The following is a 22,246-nucleotide window of genomic DNA, read 5'->3' as shown; positions in this document are numbered from 1 at the left end:
TTTTTTTTTTTTTTTTGAGTTGGAGTCTCACTCTGTCGCTCAGACTGGAGTACAGTGGCCGCTCCCGGCCACCGCAGCCTCGACCTGCTGGGGCTCTGGTGATCCTTCCACCTCAGCCTTCCAAGTAACTGGAACTACAGGCACGCGCTACCACGCCCGGCAAATTTTTTGATTTATTGTAGAGATGAGGTCTCGTTGCCCAGGCGGGTCTTGAACCCGCGGGCTCAGGCAATCCGCTCACCTCAGTCTCCCAAAGGCGAGGGATTACAGGCTGAGCCACCGAGCCCAGCTCCAAGACTATATTAAGCACTCTTTCATGTACATGCTCTGCAATCAATAAATGTAAGCAGCATATGAATTTAATAGAAATAAATTATTTTTAAGTAGGAAAAGAAAACAAACTTACAAATAATTGTACTACTCATTTACCTTATTTTCAGTCTCTGAGTGTGTACGTTTATTTCTTTTTTGATCCCAAATAGAAATCATAGAACACATAGCAATCTGTTTCCTGAGTTTTTCACATGAAATAGCCTGAGCTTTTCCCTTCACATTAGATATTCTTTAAACTCATGGTGTTGAATGGCCTATTATTTTTTACATTTGTGTTTCTTGATTTTTTTCTTGTTTTTCCATATGTCCCATGGATTTTGTGATTTTAAAGGCATGTGTCCTATTTTAAACTTTATTTGGTGGTGACTTTTATTTTTTTCAAAATCCCACTTTATCTATATTTTTCTATTTCTCAGTCAGTATTAACAGCTTATTATTCTAGTGCCTCTTTGTTCTATCTCCAGCTCTAAGTTGAAAAGTTTTGTACATTTTAATGTTTCTTTTATTTTTGACACAATAAAAAGCCACTGGGCCTAGCAGAACTACTGTTCTGCTTTAGAGCAATAAAGTTGTCCCTTCTAGCTGTAGAGAGACAACTGTTCCATTTTCTTATATTTTTTTTTTTTTTTGGAGTTGGAGTCTCACTCGGTTGCCCAGACTGGAGTGCAGTGCCCGCTCCCAGCCACTGCAGCCTCACCTGCTGGGCTCCGGCGATCCTTCCGCCTCAGCCTTCCAAGTAGCCGGAATTACAGGCATGCGCTACCACGCCCGGCTGATTTTTTGATTTATTGTAGAGATGAGGTCTCACTGCCCAGGTGGGTCTCGAACCCGCGGGCTCAGGCAATCCACTCATCTCAGCCTCCCAAAGGCGCGGGATTACAGGCTGAGCCACCGAATCCAGCTAACTGTTCCATTTTCAGAAGACCTTGGCTCTCAGCATCAGAAGACAGAGTGTGAGTATGGGAGAAAGTATTTTCTATTAGCATGCACATTCCGAAAATTAAATTTGCAAACTCATCCTAGGAAACGTGCTCCATACCTCTCTGCTGAATATCAATCACTAAGTCACCTTTGAAGTACTCGCCTTAGTCAGCTATGCACCGACACCAACACCTAGTCCACCTGTCAAAGCAATTTTGGAACTTGTCTTCTGGAATGGCCGTCAGATCTGCTGTCATATTACCCTTGGTGTCCTGCATGTCATCGAAATGTCTTCCTTTCAATATTTCCTTTATCTTCAGGTCAAGAAAAAAGTCATTGGGGCCAGATCAGGTGAGTAGGGAGGGGACTTCAATACAGTTGTTTCCTGGCTCAAAACTCCCTCACAGACCATGCTGTGTGAGCTGGTGCATTGTTGAGATGCAAAAGCTCCTTCGGGACCATTTTTACACACGCTTTTCTCATGCCAAGATTTTCCTAACTGTTTTTCTATCGAAGTTCATTTGATCTGCTCTGCGTCTCACAGTCAGTTGACGATTTTGATGCACAATTCAATGAATTTTTTGCAATATTTTCATCAGTTCTGCTCGTTACTGGCTGTCTTGACCTCTCTTTATCAGTGACGGTTTCTCTCTCCTCAGAAAAATGTTTAATCCATTTGTACACTGCTGTTTCCTTCATGACATTATTCCCATAAACTTGGACTAACGTTTTGCTGATTTAACTTCCACCCTTGCCAGCTTTAACAAGAAATTTAATGTTTGTTCATTGTTCTAATTCAAACACCAACATTCCCACGATGGTACACAAAAACATACAGCAACAATAACGAACGCCACTCAGCAAGACACTTCCCCACGATGACACAAACACAGCTGTGAGACACTGATATACCAACGTTATGAAACCTTACCGAACTGTTTATACAGTGCTGCCAGCGTAAGCCCACAGTGCTAAGAGCATGAACTTAATTGTCGGACCTTGTACGTTTCTCGAAAAACTCAAGCTATCGATTACATTTACATCCAATCCTATTTACCTAACTTTTACCTGGCATTATATTGCTCATCCACTTTGCCACAGATCAACAATTGATTCTAAACTTTAGCAATGGTTAAAATGTGATAGTATGTTTTTATCCTGGCCTTCATATTAATTTTATTGGGAAGACAGGAGAGGCTGCATCAAGGGTTGCTATTTAGATGAACTCTTATTTGGATTCAATATTTTTAAATGTAGTGAGGGAGGGAAAGATAAGGAAAAAGAAAGATAAGGAAGATAACTTAAAAAAATACTACACCTTGGTTCTTTTTCCATTGAAATCACACCTTATCTATGACATAAATATTATCTTTAATTTCCAATGTTGGATATTAAAAGACAGTATGCTTGGACTTAAGAAGAGAAACATAAATAGACGAAAAAGTAATTTGCAAAGGCATATGAGGGGGACACAAAAAACCCCGGAATTTATTTATAAACAATAGAGCATTTATTCTTACATGTTGAAACTTCAGTCACCTTCAAAGTACTCTCCATTTGATGCAATACAACTATCGAGATACTTTTTCCACTGCTCAAAACAGTTTTTGAACTCATCAATTTTGATGCTTTCTAGTACTTCTGCCATTTTTTTGTTTCACCTCTTCTACATCGGCACAACTTTCCCATTGGACTTTTTTCATCCAGCGGAATGACAAAAAAAGTAATTCAGGGGAGATCCATTGACTAAGGAAGGTGAGGCATAGAGGTCGTGTCATTGTTGGTTAAAAACTGCTGAACATTCAGAGCAGGGTGGGCAGGTGTGTTGTCATGGTGGAAGAACCAGTCACCTGTTTGCTACAACTCAGGACACTTCTTCCACAAATCATTATGCAATCTTCTCAATACTTCCAGATAAAACTTTTGGTTGACGATTTGATCTGGAGGAACAAATTTCAAGTGTCTACAAGAGGCCCACTCTCCAAGAGATAATTCTAGTTTTTTTTTGGATTAGGGCTCCTTCTTGTGTGTCAGACCAAACTATTCCATTTAGAACAAGGGCCAGAAGTCATAAAAAAGCCATTTGTGGATTTTTGGGAGTACAAAAAATATATTTCTATCTTCAGAAGTAGCTTAGAGCAGAATAATTCTACTAAAAAAGGCTTTTGTTTCCCTCTTCTCATACAAATAAAAGAAGCTGATGTTCTCAAGATCTTGGAGATCATTTGTTCAATCTCATTTTGCAGAGAAGAAATGTGAGACAGAGAGCCAGGATTAGACTCTTAATTTCATAGCTGCCAAATCATGTTCTTCTCAGTGCATGATGAGGCCTCATCAAAGAGAAGCAATCAAGTAAAATTAGGGATTTAGAATATATTATCTCTAGTGTTTCTTCTTACACTAACATCCTGTGCTAAGGTTGGCCTAAATGAAACAGTAACTCAACTGGAGCCAACTCAAGATTACTGAGTACAGGGGAGAAAAAAAATTCTGGCATTTAAGGCTATGTTGTGAAGAATCTCATAACATCTGGGCTAATTAGAACACTGTTCAAATTACAGAAGTCTTAAAATATTGGCACTCTTCTTTGCTTCTACCTACACGTTAGAAGTTAAACCAGAAATGAAATCTTACATATTTTAATCATATTATTTTCGTATCTAATCTAGAGAATGGTTGCTTTCTCTTCATTTGAAAAACAATCATTACATTTCTGAAAAGTTGCATGTAATGTGAAATTGTTTATCAAGCTTGTTTGCATAGTAAAATTGAAAGTATGTGGCTGTGACTAAAATCCCCCAAAGGTTAAGAACCTTAGCAATAAATGGATTAGACGAGAGGGATTTCATGATAGATATATTACTATATAGAATGCAATTACACTCTAATGGTATGTAACCTGAAAGAACACAAAGATTTTAAAATATTCTACTAGTGAATTAGGGCAGCTCTGATGCAGTTTTCACTTATAATAAAAGACATGGCATTATTTGTTCAACACACTTAAGTTTCATATCCAAGATAGTTTTCTTAAAGATAATATAGCCAAATGTTCTTCAAGTTGAAAACAACTTTAGAGGTTAATTGTCTCAGGGATGTTTTTGTTTACCAGGGTTCCATAAAATAACATAATGAAATGCACAAACTATAATTTTATATAAATCTCATTTATATGTGGGTATACTTACCTATCATTGGAAAAGATCAACAGTTTCCATTCATTTGTCAAGGATTGAGATTCAGCAAAAATCAGTCAAGTTTAAGAGAGATAAGTGAGACAAATTTGGTTGGATAAAATGTCATCAGTCATGCAGCTAATTAGTGGCAAGACTTGATTAGAACAGAGAAGTCCCAACTTCCAGGTGAAGAATTGTTCTATGACACGTTGTTATTTTATAAAATATATTTTTGAGAACCATGACTTAAAGTTCTGTCATGTCCGTGCATTGACGATAATGCCTGTTAGTGATTCATAAAATACCTTTACAGCAAAATCTCTTAGTGAAGTTAGAGTACATATTTAATAAAGTCATTGTCTAAAGTCAGTAGTTAAAAAGGCTATACACATTTAAAGTCAGAGAGGAATTTATTAGTATTTATGGATCGTATGACTATCATTCTAAAAAACTCAAAGGAATTAATGAAAACTTAGCAAACATTACCAGATACATATTATTTAGACGTCTCTAAAGTATTATCATTGTTGTTATTAATTTTAGATTTGGGGTCCAAGTGCATGTTTGTTCCATGGGCATATTGTGTCTGGGTGTGGAAAGTGGGATTAGGCTTCAGGTGTCTATCGCCCAAATAGTTAACACAGCACACAATAGGTAGCTTCTGAACACTCACACCCCCTCCCCTGTTAGTCTCTCCACAATCTATTATCTCCATCTTTATGTCCATTTCACTTCCACATATAAGTGAGAACATGCTGTGTTTGGTTTCTGTTTCTGAATTCTTTCACTTAGGGTGAGGTTCTCCAGCTCCATCCACGTTGCTGCAAAGGACATGATTTTGTTCTTCTTTACGATTGCGTAGTATTTCATATACTCTCTCCATACTGCATTTTCTTTATCCAGTCAATTGCTGATGGGCATTTAGGTTGGTTCCATGACTCTGCCATAGTGATTAGTGCTGCCATCAAAACACAAGTACAGGTACCACCTTTTTTAATATTATGATTTCTTTTCCTTTGGGTAGATGCTCGACAGTGGGATTGCTGGGTTGAATGGTAATTCTATTTTTAGTTCTTTGAGAAATCTCCACACTGTTTTCCATAGAGGTTGAACTAGTTCACATTCCCACCAATGGTGTATGAGCATTCACTTTTTTTCTGTATCCATGCCAACATCTGTTGCTCATTGACTTTTTAAAGATAGCCATTCAGACTGATGTACGATGATATCTCATTGTGGTTTTAATCAGCACTTTCCTGATGATCAGTGATGTTGAGTATTTTTCAGATGTTTGTTGGATGCTTGTGTGTCTTGTTTTGTAAAGTATCTACTCATGTCCTTTGCCTACTTTTTGGTGGGGGAAGTTATTTTTTTCATGTTAAGTTATCTAAGTTCCTTGTAGACTCTCGATGCTAGTTCTTTGTTTGAGGCATAATTTGCAAATATTTTCACACATTCTGTAGGTTTTACGTACACACTATTGATTATTTATTTTGCTGTTCAGGAGCTTTTTAGTTTAATTAAATTCCATTAGTCTATTTTTGTTTTTGTCATGTTTGCCTGAGTTCTTTGTCATAAATTATTTGCCTAAACTAATGTCCAGAAGAGTTTTTCCTAGGTTTTTCCCTAGGATTTTTGTAGTTTTAGGTCTTACATTCAACTCTTTAATCCATCTTGAGTTAATTTTTGTATATGGTGGGAGGCAGGGGTTCAATTTCATTCTTCTGCACATGGCTAGTCAGACTTTTCAGCACCATTTATTGAAAAGAGTATCTCTTCTCCGTTGTTTATTTTTGTTGACTGTGTCAAAGATCTGTCAGTTGGAGGTATGTGGTTTTATTTCTGGATTCTCTGTTCTGTACTATTGATCCATTTTTTGTACCACTATCATGCTATAGCCTTGTAGTATAATTTGAAGGCAGGTGGTGTGGTACCTCAACATTTGTTCTTTTTACTTAAGATTGTTTTGGCTGTTAGGGTTCTTTTTTGGTTACATACAAACACTAGGATTTTTTTTTCTAGTTCTTTAAAAAGTGATATTGGTATTTTCATGGAGATTGAGTTGGATCTGTGGATTGCTGGGGGGCAGTATGATCATTTTAATGATATTGATTCTTCTGATTCATGAGCATGGGGTGTTCTTACGTTTGTGTCATCTCTAATTTTTTTCATCAATATTTTATAGTTCTCTTTATAGACATCTTTCACCTCCTTGGCTAAATGTATTTCTAGACATTTTATTTTATTTTTTGTGGTTATTGTAAATGGAATTGAGTTCTTGATTTGACCCTCACCTTGAGTGCTACTGGTGTGTGGAAATGCTATTGATTTTTTATGTTGATTTTATATCTTGAAGTTTTATTGAAGTCATTTATTGGATCTAGGAGTCTCTTGGAAGAGTTTTTAGGATTTTCTAAGTGTACTTCATGTCATCAGTGAACAGAGATAGTTTGTCCTCCTCCTTGCCAATTTGGATGGCTTTTATTCTTTCTCTTGCCTAATTTCTCTGGCTAGGACGTCCAGTTCTATGTTAAATAGGAGTGGTAAATTTCTAAAAAACATTATTTTAAAGTAACTGTACTTTTTTATAGAGTAGTGACTTGAATAAAATCAGTGAAAAACAGATCCCACTCACAACAGCACAAAAATGTAAAAATAATTAGAAATAAACTTAAGAAATATGTAAGACTCGTAAGGAAAACTACACAGTATCACTTAATTACATCAAAGAATATTTTAAATAGATGAAAATTAAATATCATAAACTTGTATTGCAAGTGTATCTTAATGTTATAAAAGCATTACATTTTCCAATTTAATTTCCAAAATTAACTCTGGTTAAAATGCTATTTGGGTTTTTAGAGACAGGACATTTTTTCTAATATTTATCAAAATGAGTAAATGGGCTAAAACGGCCCCTGTTCTACTAGCTATACCAAAAAATTTTAATAAGTATAATAATTAAAACTTTAATATTGATGTAAAATTAGATTGTCAATAGAAGAAAAATGAGACCTAGATATGCACAAGTCATAAGTGTGCATAGTAATTAAATATGATTAAAATGCCATACTTAATTAGTGGAAATAAATGGGTTATTTGATAAATCATACTGGGAAACTGGTTAGGCATTCAGAAAATTAATTAATTAATTAGGTTAGTTCCATGCCTCAAGTCACCTAGATTAAACTCTTCCAACTACCAAAAAAACCCTCTTTTCACTTTTTTCTTTGAATGTCCACATTACCTTTTAGGTCACTCTAAAATTCATATTTTCTATGTGAGACATGTTTGACGGTGAACTCACACTGCACTCCCTAAGCCAGAAGCATATTACTGTCCATGATCATAACAGTCATACAATTCAGGAAAACTCTATAGGGTAGAGAGAAAGGCCAGAAGTAGACAAAAATATCCAGTGATAAAAGACATAGAATCATTTAGGAGGAGCAAAGGAAGCCACTGAATGGTCAGCAAACTACCTTGAAATGAAGACTCCTTGGAGAAAACACTCAAAGGAGACTCACATTTCAAAAGCCTAGATCAAGAGCAGGGTTCAATAGCTAAGAGTATCCCTCAAGTGCAAAAGAGACTAAAGTGAGACCAGGAAGCACTTCTTGGAGAGATTCCGGATGGACCTGGCAGGAGTTGTACGAAGTTCCAATCTAAATCGATCTCCAGCTAAAAGATGGAACCATGTTTGAGCCATTCACTGAGAAAGGAGGCACAGAAAAAGGAACAGGATAAAGAATGAAGAGGGGTTGAAATGATTAGCTTTCTCTTGTATCTCTGATGAAACTGAAGTTCTATAAGACTGAAACCACTGCTTACCATTTCTTCCATTAATGCTACTATATATAGTAAAAAATTCAAAATATTTACAAGTGACCAAGTACTGCAGCATCACACAGATCTCAAGGCATTCAGTGAGGAACAGAGCCTCTAAAATCTACATACTAAAATGACTTAGAGGGCAGATGTGAAAGATAGTACAGGGATTTCAATAAAATATATACCGTATGCTTTACCGAAGTCCAGATAATCAAAGACATGCACTGACCAACATCATCACTACAGAATAACAATTAGCCTCAGAATACAGCATTAGCTGCTTAGCGCTTTTTATCCTTAGGAATATGACACGGTGGTTCTGGTATTTATTTTCATTGCCCAAGTGGATGTGTCTAACTTGTTTATTTTGTTTAAAAATATATCGGTGCGAGTCATCCAAAATCTATGCTTTTCTATAAGAACTTGGAAATTTTACACTTTACATATCAAATTAATGACTTAGACTCAGACAATATCGAATTCTTATACCTATAGTCAATGCCATAACCTTATTAATCTAGTAATTATTTTTTCACAATGAAATTATAAATAAATCAGTGATTTATGAGTTTGCAGTATGTCCTTCCTTGATTGGGATAATGGCTAAAGATTGTTCTTTAAACAGAAGGGATACACACACACACACACACACACACACACACACACACACACACGAACTCACTATCAATTTAAATTAACAAATGGAGAACAAGTAATAAATAATTAATTCTTGAAGGGGAAAAAGCAAAAAAAGATGAACAATTGTTTTTTTGAGATCACCAAAAGATATGAAAAACAAGTAGACTACGGATCACAAGCTGATTGTTGTCAGGGATAGATTTTCCAAAAGGGCAGGAACAATGCAGATAATGGCACACTTAGATAGCATTTTATGCATCAGAAAACCCAACTGGCTTAATTTGTGATGCTTATAAACACTTAATCATATTTATATTAATAGCTGTCAAGTCTTATAGGTCTTTTGAGAGAGACACAAAACAGTTCTTCCTCAAATGTGATCTTAACACTGAGGAAATTCAGTATTCAGACAACCACAGTATCAAAAAGAAATAGACTACGCAACAGAAACAGAATCCTAACTTTTGGCTTCCTATAACCATATTGTGTATATCTCACGGCAATCAGTTTTAACCAAATGAATAATAGAATACTGTTCTGTAATAATATGATATAACGATGAGATAGTCGGGAAGTAGAGACCAGCATGCCTTCCAAACACAGAAGGGAGACTGATGTCAGAATGTCTGTCTCTTTTCATCTGAAAGGATGACCCATTGATATGGTGCAGGAACCTTATTAGCGGTCCAATGATTCACTCCTGCACTCATTCACTCAACTACATGTGCTGTGCATGGAATCTCCATACCTGCTACAATCAGTGTCATGCAGAGAACACAAAGATGGATTTGTGGTATAGAGTGTTTACATACCCATCTCTCTGTCTATCTCTGTCTCTCTGGAGAGAAAGAGAAACATACTCTTATGCATATGTACATATATACATAGATGTGTGTGTGAGCGTATTATGAGCTATAACATGTGATAATACGTCATGACTTTACAACACCTTTCAGCTTGCAAACTGTTTTCACATACAATATCTTATGTAAGCTCACCAATGACTTCAGGGAGGCATTTCTTAGAGGAAAGAAATCTCTCTATCCTTGTAGATTTACTGTGAGGTGATACTCGTGATATTCTCTATTTTGAAAATATTAAAATCATGGTTGCTTTTCTTATTATGATATTGAATTTAGCAACTTTCCCTAAGGCGTGTTTCATAATACTCTAACTCCATAGGGTGTTAAGATGTTAATAGACTATTAATAACATATGCAAAAAAGGAAGAATGTGAGGTAAAAATAAATTCAGGCAACAAGTGGGTTAAGCAAGTGTCATCAGTTTTCCAGGCCCTGAGTTTACACCATGCCAATATGCCCTTGACAGCCTTTAAGAGCAGGGTGAGGTATGCTTCCTTTCTCAAACTTAGAGGACTGAGTATATCAATCATAGTGTCATTGTTTTCTAGGTAGAAGCATTTTCTCCTCTCAAGCAATCCTGGCAACTTGAAAGCATATCAACTCCCCATCTGTTACCTGAAACCCAGAAGTTTCCTTTCAAAGAATTGAGAACATTATGCAATTAACTGTACTTACTCGCTAAATACCCAAATAATTTCTAAACACAGATTGGAATTCAATTTCTAAACACAGATTAGAATTCAAGTGCATAATTGGATATTCATATATACTTTGCTTCCCCAAGTTTTACAAGTAGCAAAGTTTACTGTTATATTGAAGTAAATATGAAACATTTCTGAGTTTTTAAAATACACCATTTGCTCTTTATGGCAAAAGAGCAAAATCTTGCTTCTAAAACACAGAGATGTTTTCTGTGTTCCAGAAGTCTTTGTGAAAAAAGAACAGAGCATTGGCAACTCTTTAAAAATTGGTGGTATTTGCTTTTAGTTTTCCAGAACTAACTGTGACAATGGCATTTTAAAATACTGTGTTGCATTACTACTGCACTGAGGTTAATTACTTCTCAATGGGTCTCCTGGGTCCATTAGGAATAAACTATGTTCAAGTAAATTTGTACATGTGCTGGGAATTGAAAAAGGTGAGGACAGTGAAAAAGGATAGGAAGGACTGAATTGTTGCTGGTCAGAGCTGTTTATAACTGGGAATATTAAATTCCCCCAAAGTCTCAGACATTTTAACAACATTGCTACCCACGGTGTAGTGTAGGAGACTGGTGAAACCCAATATCACCTGGGAGTCTGTTAAAAAAGGAAGAATGTCAGACTCCCCCTTAGCCTTCTTGACTTATAGTTTGCATTTTAGGGAGATCCTTAGGAGATACCAGTGCACACCAAGCTTTTAGGGTACTGGTTTTTGTTGTTGCTTAGTTAAGTCCGGAAGTCCCTCACTAGTGCCCATTTTGATGGTGGAAACTTTCTCTTTTGGTTTTCTCTCCACTTTCTTCATCTCATCTATTCCTAAGAATGGGAACCCACAGGTAAGGGTTACCTTAAAACAGTTTTATAATCATTATGTAGAACCTGAAAATGCAGGGCTCGTAAATTCCACCTTCTTGAAGAAAATGTGATGCAGTTGTCGAAATAACCAGCTCATAATATCATAAGCCTGGTCATTTTTTTCCTTACATGCGGCTTGTGAATGCTAAGCAGTTAATCACTTGAGAGCTCTTCAAATCAGTCGACTTTTATGAGGTTTTATCCAACGGGGATCAGGAGATTTAGGATTAAAATTGTCAATGAACATTTGAAAATCATGTCTGGCTTAATCCTTTTTCTCCCACTCTAAGGTCTTGGACTTTTTTTTTTCAGTGATACAGATACATTTTCAGGCATGCGCCATGGCTAAGTCTCCTCCAGCCAAGCAGGTAAGAAATAAAAGAGATTCTCCTATTACCAAATACGCCTTATCCTTTGAAGTAGATCATTTATTTTAAAGTTCAGCTTGTCATAGCCTTCAAAATAGAGATCATTTTAAGAAAGAATATGAGATAACATTTCACTATAAGAAGGAAGCAGCTAAGCCGGGCGCAGTGGCTCACATCTGTAATCCCAGAACCTTGGGAGGCAGAGGCGAGAGGACTGCCTGAGCCCAGAGTTTTGAGACCAGCCTGGGCAACTTCACAAGACCTTATCCCTACAATGAACAACAAAAAAAAATCAGCCAGGCATGAAGGCGAACACCTGTAGATCCAACTACTTGGAAGGCTGAGTCAGAAGGATCTCCTGAGCCCAGCAGGTCGAGGCTGTGGTGGCTGTGAATGTGCCACTACACTCCAACCTGGGTGACAGAGTGAGACTCTGACTGATTAAAAAAAATGTTGAGTAGTAGCAGGCTGTATGACCTGCAAAACCGAGAATATTATTTGAGCCAGGCACAATGGCTCACACCTGTCATCCCAGCAGTTTGGGAGGCCAAGGCGAGAGGATTGCCTGAGCCCAGGGGTTTGAGACCAGCCTGAGTAATATGGCAAGACCTCGTCTCTACAATAAATAAAAAAGTCAGCCGGTTGTGGTGGCATGTGCCTGTGGTTCCAGCTACTTGGAAGGCTGAGGTGGAAGGATCGCCTGAGTGCACTCCATCCTGGGTAACAGTGAGACTCTGACAAAAAAAAAGAAGGAAGCAACTGACCAAGCTGCAGTCTAGCTCACAAGACATAGTAGACAGGTCAGTGGGCTTCCGCTGCTCTGCTTAGGTCAGGAGTACAGGGCCCATTTACTGAGCCAGAAGCATCAATGCTACCACATCCTTATGTTCCAGCTAATTCCACTAGACATCATGGTGCCTGTGAAGGGCATGATGTAAATTTGATGTAAATTTATGGTGGCTGAAACTTTAGAGGGGTTTCAACTAGCAATAAGATCAGAGCGGGTGGTGGTAGTGGTGGCAGTTTCCAGTTACAAGATTGTACCTCATGTACCATTCACAGTGTGAGGTGAGTACTTATGGGGTTCAATACCACCACACCCGTTTTACGGAGGGAAAAATGGAAGTTGTTCCATGAAAAGACACACACTAAGGTCATCTTGGTCAAAATCACATGCCCAGTAAATCCGTGAAGCAGGATTGAAATCTGAATCTTCTGAGCTTACAATCAGAACTCTGGCCAGACCAGGATTCTAATGGAGTTCTTCTAGGACTAATTCAGTATCAATAATTGAAGCTTACAAGTGATAATAATGAAAACAATAAATGCCTGTATTAATTGAGATCCAAGAAAACATGCAAGGACTTCTTGTACATTTTTAGCTGAAAGTCCTCTTGTAGCAACAAATAAAGACCTCCCCCACGCCCTGCAAAGATGCAGAGATCATTCTCAAGCATTTATCGTAGCCATCACAAACATTAAATTTTAAAAACCATTCTCACATACAGTCCAATGTCTCTTCAATACAGCATTAATTCTTACCTTTGGACAGCTATATATTGCACAAAAATTTGACATACACCAACAAGCTTATAGGGTTGAGGCAGGACCTCCCTCCTATATTAACCTTGATAGGAAAGTCTCCCAGGTGTGTGCAATTGTGTGTAATCTGAAAAATTACCAATTTGTCAGACAGGTAGACATTCTAATTGAAAGCTGGCACAGACCAATTTTGAAGATATGAAGAAGCATATAATTTGTTGTCCAGAACCACAACTAAACCCTGAAGACAACACTTCATTTTTAAAGCTATTTCTTAATAATCTTCCCGTATAAAATAATAAGTATTGGCTAGTCATCGCCCATGATTCTTCCATTTGAAGTAATTGTCATAGTACAATGATAATGGCAGTATTACTTATTGAGCAGTTTTTAGGTACCAGGTACAAACCTAAATGCTTTATCTATGTTGCCTAATTGAATGCTGGGTTTGCCAGTATTCAATTTCCCACTGAGGTAGGAATATTATCATTGTCTTTTTCCAGATACTGAAAGTGAAGCAGAAGGAAACACCCGCTTCGGCTCCCCACCTCCCCCTCCCTCCCATTTTGCAGCTCTCCATATTCAGAGAGAACTTCACGCCTCACTGTGGCATGGGAACGAAGTCCGAACTCCAAGGTTTAGCACCAGCAGCCTTGAAAGGTCTAGTCCCTCCTATCTACCTCCCTCGCCCCCACTCGCCCTTGTGCCAGTTCCAGTGAACGGCTTCATATCCTCATGCCTCTGCGGTCCCAAATGTCGTTTTCTCAGCACTGGAACAGACAAGACCTACATATCCTTTAAAACTCAGGGCACCTCTGAAAAGCCTTTCCTGACATCCTGGTGAAATGTGGGACCACGCCTCGACACACATTCCTGTGTACGATGTATCATACTGTAATAGGCTACTGCATCACTGTCTCCTTTTCCCACTAGGCTTTAAGCTCCACGAAAGTAAACGTGTTATTTGTTTTGGTGTCCCCAGTGACTAACACAGGCCCAAGGATGTCTGGGTGCTTAGAAAATGCTTTTTGAATGAGCGACCAAATCTTTAGTGATCACCCTGTTTGTTCTTCTCCTCTCAATCTTCTCAAGCAAGAAAGAGTTGGCTAGCCATTCCTTATACTTTGGGAAAACTTCTTCCAAATCGAATTTTTCCCTCTGCTCTCACACCGCAGCAATCATCACTACAGAAGAAGGCTTCTGTGACTAAATATAGGGGTTTCTCCCCACCACCGAGCAGTGGGCACTAGCTGGGTGTCCCCCAAACCCATTTCAACTCTGTCTACTTGGAGATTGTGTGAGATCCCACGGGGTGAGGGCTCATTCCCTAAGACTACCACCCTTCCCCTTGTACCCCCAACACCAGTCTCAAGTCTGGGCCTTTGGAACTTCTGACCGACTGACTTCAGGTTGGGGTTCTCATGACCCCTTCTTTGGGTTCAATTAATTCACTAGAGTGGCTCACAGTACTCAGGGAGGCACTGTACTTATGTTTACTGGTTTATTAAGGAGGACAGTTTAAAGGACCCAGATGAAAAGATGTGTAGGGCGAGGCATAGGGGAGGGGGAGGAGTTTCCCTGCGTTCCCTGGCCCCACCCTGCAGGAAACCCCATGTGGCAAGCCATCTGGAAGTTGCCAGAGCTCAGTCTTCTTGGGTTTTTATGGAGGTTTCAAGATGTCAGCCTCCTTCCCCCAGTGTATACAGTGAGACCTTCTCTGGGAAGGGTCTTAAAACCCACAATCAGAAGGTGGGGGAGGATTAGATTCCTGCATTGGGGCAGGTGAAAGAAAGAAAAGAGGAGGTTGGAGAGATTTTGTTTCCTAAGGCCTGCCCCTGAGGCCTGGCACAGGCAACATTGTAATAAAGCACTGTAACAAAGTCTATGGGAGTTAAGATTCAGGAGCCATGGATAAAAACCACTCTCTATAGCAAAACCCCACACACTATAATTTCATAATATTCAACATTATTAGGCTGGGCGAGGAGGCTCATGCCTGTAATCCCATCACTTTGGGAGGCTGAGATGGGAGGGTTACTTGAGTTCCAGACTAGCCTGAGCAACAAGGTGTGGCCACGTCTCTACAAAAAATTTAAAAAATTAGCCAGGCATGGTGGCATGTGCCTATAACCCCAGTTACTTGGGAGGCTGAGTCAAGAGGATCTCCTGAACCCAGGAAGTCGAGGCTGCAGTGAGCCATGACCATGCCACTGCACTCCCAGTCTGGGAGACAGTGAGAACCTGACTCAAAAAACAAAAATGAAAACAAAATGCTATTAGAAGGAATTCTAGACAAGAAGATAGGGAATTTAGGTTCTTAGGTGACTGTCATGTGGCAATTAAATGACCTTGAAGATTGATTCATTCACATTTTTTTTTTTTTTGTCACACTTGCCATGTGCCAGGAATTATATACCCCATGAAGATATAGCAATAGATAAAAGAGACAATAGCCCCTTCCCTCTTGGGGCTTGGACAACCTGGAGCCAGGTCTCTCTTCACAAAATCAAAGAGTTGGACTAAGATCCTCTCAAGTAAAAAATTCCATAAGACAATCAATGAACTTCAAACATTCCCCAAAGTACAAGACAGAAATACATAAAAATATGAAGCAAAAGCTAACACCAGGCAAAGCATTTCATAGCCAGCCTCTGGCATCACACGTCTACAAGTCATTAATTCTTCCCTCCAAAAATGAGTATCTTATAAAGAAGTGATGCTGTAACAGCTTTTAAAGATTAGCTCTGATTTGGTCTGATACAAAATATTGGAACTCTCTCTAGCTGCACATAGTGAGTCTGCAGAGGACAAAAAAAAATCATTTCAGCACAAAAAAATGATTAGAATAGAATTTTATCTTTCAGGAAGATGAATCTGTTTTACACATCTGATGTCAACCACAAACATAAAGAACATGTTCTCACCTCAAATTTTAATTGTATGAGGCATTTTTTGATTCATGGTCATTGAACCAAAAAAGGTAAAACGTATTAGTGGTTAAATTACAAAGTAAAAGCTAAATTAGCCTAGACTCTCAGCTGCATCATTATAATGTTAGGTAGGGAAGGTCACAATTATTTAATCTGTGTCCAAGTCTCAGCTGGATAGTGTTTTAAATGAACAAATGATCCAAGTAATTTTAGGTGAAGAGAAAGTCCTTGTAGCCAAGCCCGTAAACCCAATATTTACAGATATAATTAACCTACTACCTTCCTAATCATATTCTGAGAAGTATTTGGACAGGAAATCTAATTCTCTAAAGATTAATGTTTGGTCATTCTTATCATGACTGAGGAAGACATAACAATTCCTTGACATGCCATGATCGCAGGATGTCCATTCTGACATACCTTCAAGCCAGCTGCCATTAGATAGCTGCAATTGATGGTTTATGTGGACACTGAAAGATAAGATTATTTATATGTTTGTATGTATATATATATATATGCATATATATATCTGTGTGTATCTATATGTGCATATATATATGTTTCTGTGTGTGTGTATATATATACATATATGAACCACACATTACAGTACAAGATTTGCTTTTCTGTGAAAGTCATAAATCATAGAACCCAAAACAGATCTTTTTTTTTTTTTAAGTTGGAGTCTCACTCTGTCACGCAGGCTAGAGTGCAATGGCACACTCATGGTCACCGCAGCCTCTACCTGTTGGGCTCAGGCGATTCTTCTGCCTCAGCCTTCCAAGTAGCTGGAACTACAGGCGCACGCCACCATTCAGGGCTAATTTTTTATTTATTGTAGATACGAGGTCTTGCCGAGTTGCCCAGACCAACTCTCGGACCCACAGGCTCAATCTACTCGCCTTGGCCTCCCAAAGTGCTGGGACTACAGGCTGAGCCACCGTGCCTGGCCAATTTTCAAATGATATGATGAGCTTTCTCATGTTGTAGAGAAGGAAACTGAAGCCCAGACAGAGGAACAAAATTATTGCAGATCTGACAGTTGGTGACGGAAACAGGAAGACAGGGGAGGCCTACTGCCCTGCCCAATGCCCTTCCTGCCAGTGTACCCCGCCAAAGCTCTCCCTAAGGCGTAGAGTTCCAGTTTACAACCCCATTCATTACATTCAACCATAACACCAGGGCCAAGAGTACGAGGAAGGAGATAGCATAGATGCAGTTCAGGTGGCTGGCTCCTTTTTTTTCTTGGCAAACTGCCTGTTTGTGGGGAGAAGAACAACAGCTAGATTGTGAGTCTGCCGCACGACTGACATGTTGGAAATGAAACAGAGAGCTTTCCTCACATAACTAAATTTGAGAGCGTGAATAAGCTAAATCTCCCCATCTGGAGACTCTCAGACTAGACAAGCCTCACAAATTAATAAGAGCGTATAGGGCTGGGACCTGATGGAAATTAGGTCAGGTCTAAAAAGGAATCGGGTGTTGACCACAAGTCAGAATTTTAATACAGATTCAAAACAAAGGGCAGAGATCTGATGCTACAATTTACTGAGCACCATTAAGACGATGCCATAGTATGTGATGAGGAAGGCTTCAAGACAAAGTCTTAGAGGGAAGCAATATCAATGGATGGAAACTATTTGGATCCATGTACAATTCAGACCCTGCCCCTCCTTTTAACCAACTCTTAACTCTCTCTTTCTCATCTGATGTCATTTTCTTCTAGGTTATTTTTGCTTTCACTCGGCAGTTTTATTTCCCCATTTCCTTCATTTCTGAGAAAGGAGACCCACAGCAAGGCATAGGAGTGGTGCTTTAATAGGGAGGATAAGAAAATCATTCTGAGATGAAATTATTAGAACACATCTATTGTTTTGTGTAGCTCAGGAATACAATTGAGCTGTGTGGAGACATTTTTAAGAACCTGGACTGGAGATAGTCTCTTGAACCTGATTTCTGGCTCCCCCTTCAATACCACCCTCCCCCCCGAAGGCTTTGTATTTACCCAATGGATGGTGGCATTTTATGAAAGCCAACACAAGGATGTTCCCGGTACATTGAGCCACTAAGTGCTAGTATGAAAAGTTTGGGCATTTTTGTCTCCTGGGAGTCCCCTGGGGCTTTATTCCTGTGCAAAGGTCTGAGCTTCTCTCAAAAGTTCAAGATTGATTTTTGGTGGAGAAGATAAGCGAAGAATTTTCTGGCCAACTAAGAGGCAGATTCTTTTGATTAAATGTCAGATGAAGAAAAAGATTTTCTATATTCTGCATAGGGTACTATGACCATTCTCTAAAGGGTATGGCTGTTAGAAGAATGCAGATATTTTGGGATAGAGGGTTATAGTCTTGAGAATTTTCATTTTCTATAAATTTCCTGTGGTTGACATAAGCTTAAAAATGTGTTCATGTGCATAGTGTTTCAGATTCATTTATGCAGAATTATATAACACTTGAAAAATCTCTCTGAAGCTCCCATGTATTATGGGGACACAAAACTTTGTAAATTATGTTTGTAAATATATAGTCCCTTCTGTCTTCAAAAATCCTCGAAGTGTGCTCAGTGTGGAAAGTATATCATTATAATAGTCTTCTCTCTCTCTCTCTTTGGTAGGCGTGTCTTTTCTGTTAACACACCGCCTCAAATGCATGTGATTGTTTTCTTAGGATTTAAGATGTCATTGTGATAGACGATAGACCAGTTACCCAGTGATTTACCATTTCTAGCCCCGAATCAGAACACGTCCAGAAAAGGTAGCACGTTATTTATCTAAACCCTTCTGCAGCCTGGCTGGTCATTTCAAACAGTTACGTTAGCCCGAACGTTTAAACCATTAATTTTGGAGGAAAAAAAATACAAGGTTGTTTCAGAAAACTTTTTTGAAAGGAATTACTTGTGTCACAGACTCAATTCAACAAATGGACGGTAAAAGAAGGAAAATCTTTACAGCTTATCTTTCGCTTCCTCCACATTCTAAACAACCTTTCTCTTTTCAACTTAAAAGTGGAAAAGGTGACAAACGCAAGCCCTTACCAACTTCCCACTTCAGAAGGCTGTTGTCTTCCCTCTCCATTTTTCCAATGACGTACCAGATACACGCCATCCAGTGGGCAAGGAGGGCAAACATGGACATGAGCAGGGTCAGGACAATCGTGCTGTGTTGGGAATACCGGTCCAGCTTCTGCAGCAGACGTAAGAGCCGCAGCAGCCTCACCGTCTTGAGAAGATGCACTAGGGACACCTGTGTGGAGAGACAGAGCAGCCCAACTTGGCACGCGGCTTGAATTCACACCACAACCTTCCCTGACAGCCACTCGGAAAAGTTCTGGAAATGAAGTGCCGTGATTTCAACACAGTGGTGGCTTTGGTGACGGTTTTCTTTGTTCGTGACATAGGACATCAGGAGGTGATAGGATGCCGGAAGAAGAGAGGACAGGATGAGGAGGGTCACTTAAGTTCTTTGAGCAAATACTTACCTTCCTTAACTAGGCATTGTCTTTTTTTTCTACCCGTCTGATTTCATACGATTTTGTACATTCTGATGCACAACCCAAACAGCTCATGGTATCAAAGTTGTCCATGGGATGCCTCCACTTCCTGACACACGTTTTCTTTCAACCCTACCTCCCCTGGCCTGCGTAAGGGAGCTACTTCATAACAATACTTCATATGAACGAAAGTAAAAGCCTGGAAAGTAGTGACCAGAGCAATTTAGGATTTATCTTCTTAAATAAATAGAGCCATAAACTTGAGTGGGTTCTGCTCACAAGCACCAGTAGCACCTCCCGTCTCTTGTGTTAACACTATCTTTCTTCTAATATCATCCATGAACGGATAAAACACTTTGTCCGGAGCATCTACATTCTGAGCCCTCTCCCAAACAGACATGCCTCTGGAATGGAAATGAGCAAGAATTGTTGAAAAATCTCCTAGTGAATTTGCGTCCACTAAGCAGCAGACTTGTAGTCAAAATTAGTTTTGCTTTCTTAACTGACTTTAGGGTCCAACTGAAAATGTGTACCATTGGTGTGCACCAGCATGGTCAATCTCACGATGAATACGTGCTGTGCATAACACACTCTTTTCATACTCTCACAGACCATTCCGAAACAGAAAAGGCAAAGCAAACATGAAGTCATATGGAGATAGAGTTTGACAGATTCCTTGACTTTACCTAATTTCTTTGGGGAATTTGTAAATAGAGGGGAAGAAGGTTATTGGCACGGCTGTAACTAATCACATTCTTCCTTTCACAAAACACAGAAGTGTCAGCGCCTTTAGGGAGCTTGCCATTGTACTTATCCAGAGCAGTTGACTTCTGATTCCCTCCTCTGCTAGCTGTCTCCTCTTATCTCTAAGAAAAACATACCTAGACCGTGCCTGACGCACAGTACGTGCTCAATAGATATTTGTTAAATGAGTGGATGGATAAATGATTAAGTTAACACACAAACACTCTGAGTTCAGCATAGAAATAGATATTCAATGAAATTATATGCAATTGTAATCTTGTGAATTATTCTATACTCGAATATACCCAACTCCTAAGGGGCACTCGAGGAACTTAGCAGCTAGCTGTGCTCTTTTTTTTCTTACTATCATTCTTCGGTGTCAAGTTTTACTTTCTTCTCCTTCACAGCCAAGCTCTCATTTATCATTTCCCAAATTGAAGGTGACCTAGATGATCACACACCAAGATTTTGCAATCTCTACTCTGCCGTTTAGAGAGATGACTGGAGGTGGAGTTTATTTTATAGGTGGATGAGTTTGATAGGTAGGTGACAACTGTGTAAGTAAAATGAAAGCTGGAACAGAAGTCCCAAGTGGAGAAAGTCACCTGCACACATAGTGTTGATACCAGCTCCCTATTTTCTCTGACCAAAGGGGCACGGTTGAAAGAAGAAAACGGTGCTGGGTCTCCCATGAGAACAATAGTCATTTGCAAAGAGGAGGAACAGGAACCTGGGTGCTCCGATGGGGCAGCCCTGGTGATTTTGCTAGCATTAAAAAAAATTATACTTGCTTGTGTCGGAGGCGAGGGCTTCCTGCGATATGTGTGAATTGTGGGTCTTGGTGAATAACAGAAGGAAGCATATTTGACTTAGATAGAAGTATGGATCCGAAGAAAGGAGGGGATGCTTTTTACTCTTGGGTTGCTGTTCTGAATTTGTCACTGATGAGAATTATATGCTACTTACAGACAGGTGCATTCATCAAAATCCCCTATCATGTCAGTTTCTCTTTGATCAAGTGGATGTGACCTCCTTCTGGCTATCAATTGTGGGGGGAAGGGTGGAACAGAGAAAGTGGGAGGAGCCCACTCGCATGTTCCGAGGTCTTTCTAAGTGTCAGACACTTGGCAAAGCATTTTACAGATATGTTACCTTGTAGGTTGTTCAGACACCCTGTAGAAATCTTTTACGTCCATTTTAAGCCTATTTTGATGTTAACTTCCTCAGGGAAGTCGCTCACACAGTAAATGATAAAACTTGGATTCATACTTCTGCCTTTTCTACTCTGTCACACTTTCCATATCTTACTCATAATTCCGTCTCTTGCAAGTGACTTTTATAGTGCTCTACATGGTAGGTTTCAATAAATAACTGTGTAAGCTGTACTTTAAACAATTGTCATGATCAACTGTGGTCAGAACCAGAGCTCAGTATATTTTGCATACAGTTTTTTGGCAGCTGTAATGCAGTTTAGAGCATCATCTATGAAGATGCACTCAGTGGACACATTTTCGATCTGTGAGGCAAACACCATTGATTACTTATTTTTAATTTTTCAAGTCTTTGTTTCAAAGCAGCATAGCTCATAAATTATTCCTCAGAACATATGTTTTCCTGGGAAAGACGTATCATACCTTGAACAAGTTTTTCTGTTGAAATAAGATATTTCATTCTGACTAGCATAACTAAGGAGGATAACACATTTTTGTGCCAGCTTTTAAAATAGTCATCTAAGCCGGGCTCAGTGGCTCAGCCTGTAATGCTGCGCTTTGGGAGGCTGAGGTGAGTGGATTGCCTGAGCCCACAGGTTCGAGACCCGCCTGGGCAGCGAGACCTCATCTCTACAATAAATCAAAAAATC

General features: G+C 39.1%; 1 protein-coding gene across 1 annotated transcript in view; it reads right to left on the bottom strand.

Annotated features, from left to right (window-relative positions):
- The window catches only part of KCNH8 (potassium voltage-gated channel subfamily H member 8), a 287,674-nt gene that overhangs the window by 117,768 nt on the left and 147,660 nt on the right, over window positions 1–22,246 (bottom strand). The window contains exon 7 of the mRNA XM_008072479.1: window positions 19,187–19,394. Coding sequence (XP_008070670.1) covers window positions 19,187–19,394 — 208 coding nt within the window. The remainder of the gene's footprint in view (window positions 1–19,186; window positions 19,395–22,246) is intronic.

This window comes from Carlito syrichta, unplaced genomic scaffold, assembly GCF_000164805.1.
Source record: "Carlito syrichta isolate Samal-C Ts95f unplaced genomic scaffold, Tarsius_syrichta-2.0.1 Scaffold315224, whole genome shotgun sequence".
Classification (NCBI taxonomy): Eukaryota; Metazoa; Chordata; class Mammalia; order Primates; family Tarsiidae; genus Carlito; species Carlito syrichta.
This window is presented reverse-complemented; position numbering and strand designations above follow the sequence as displayed.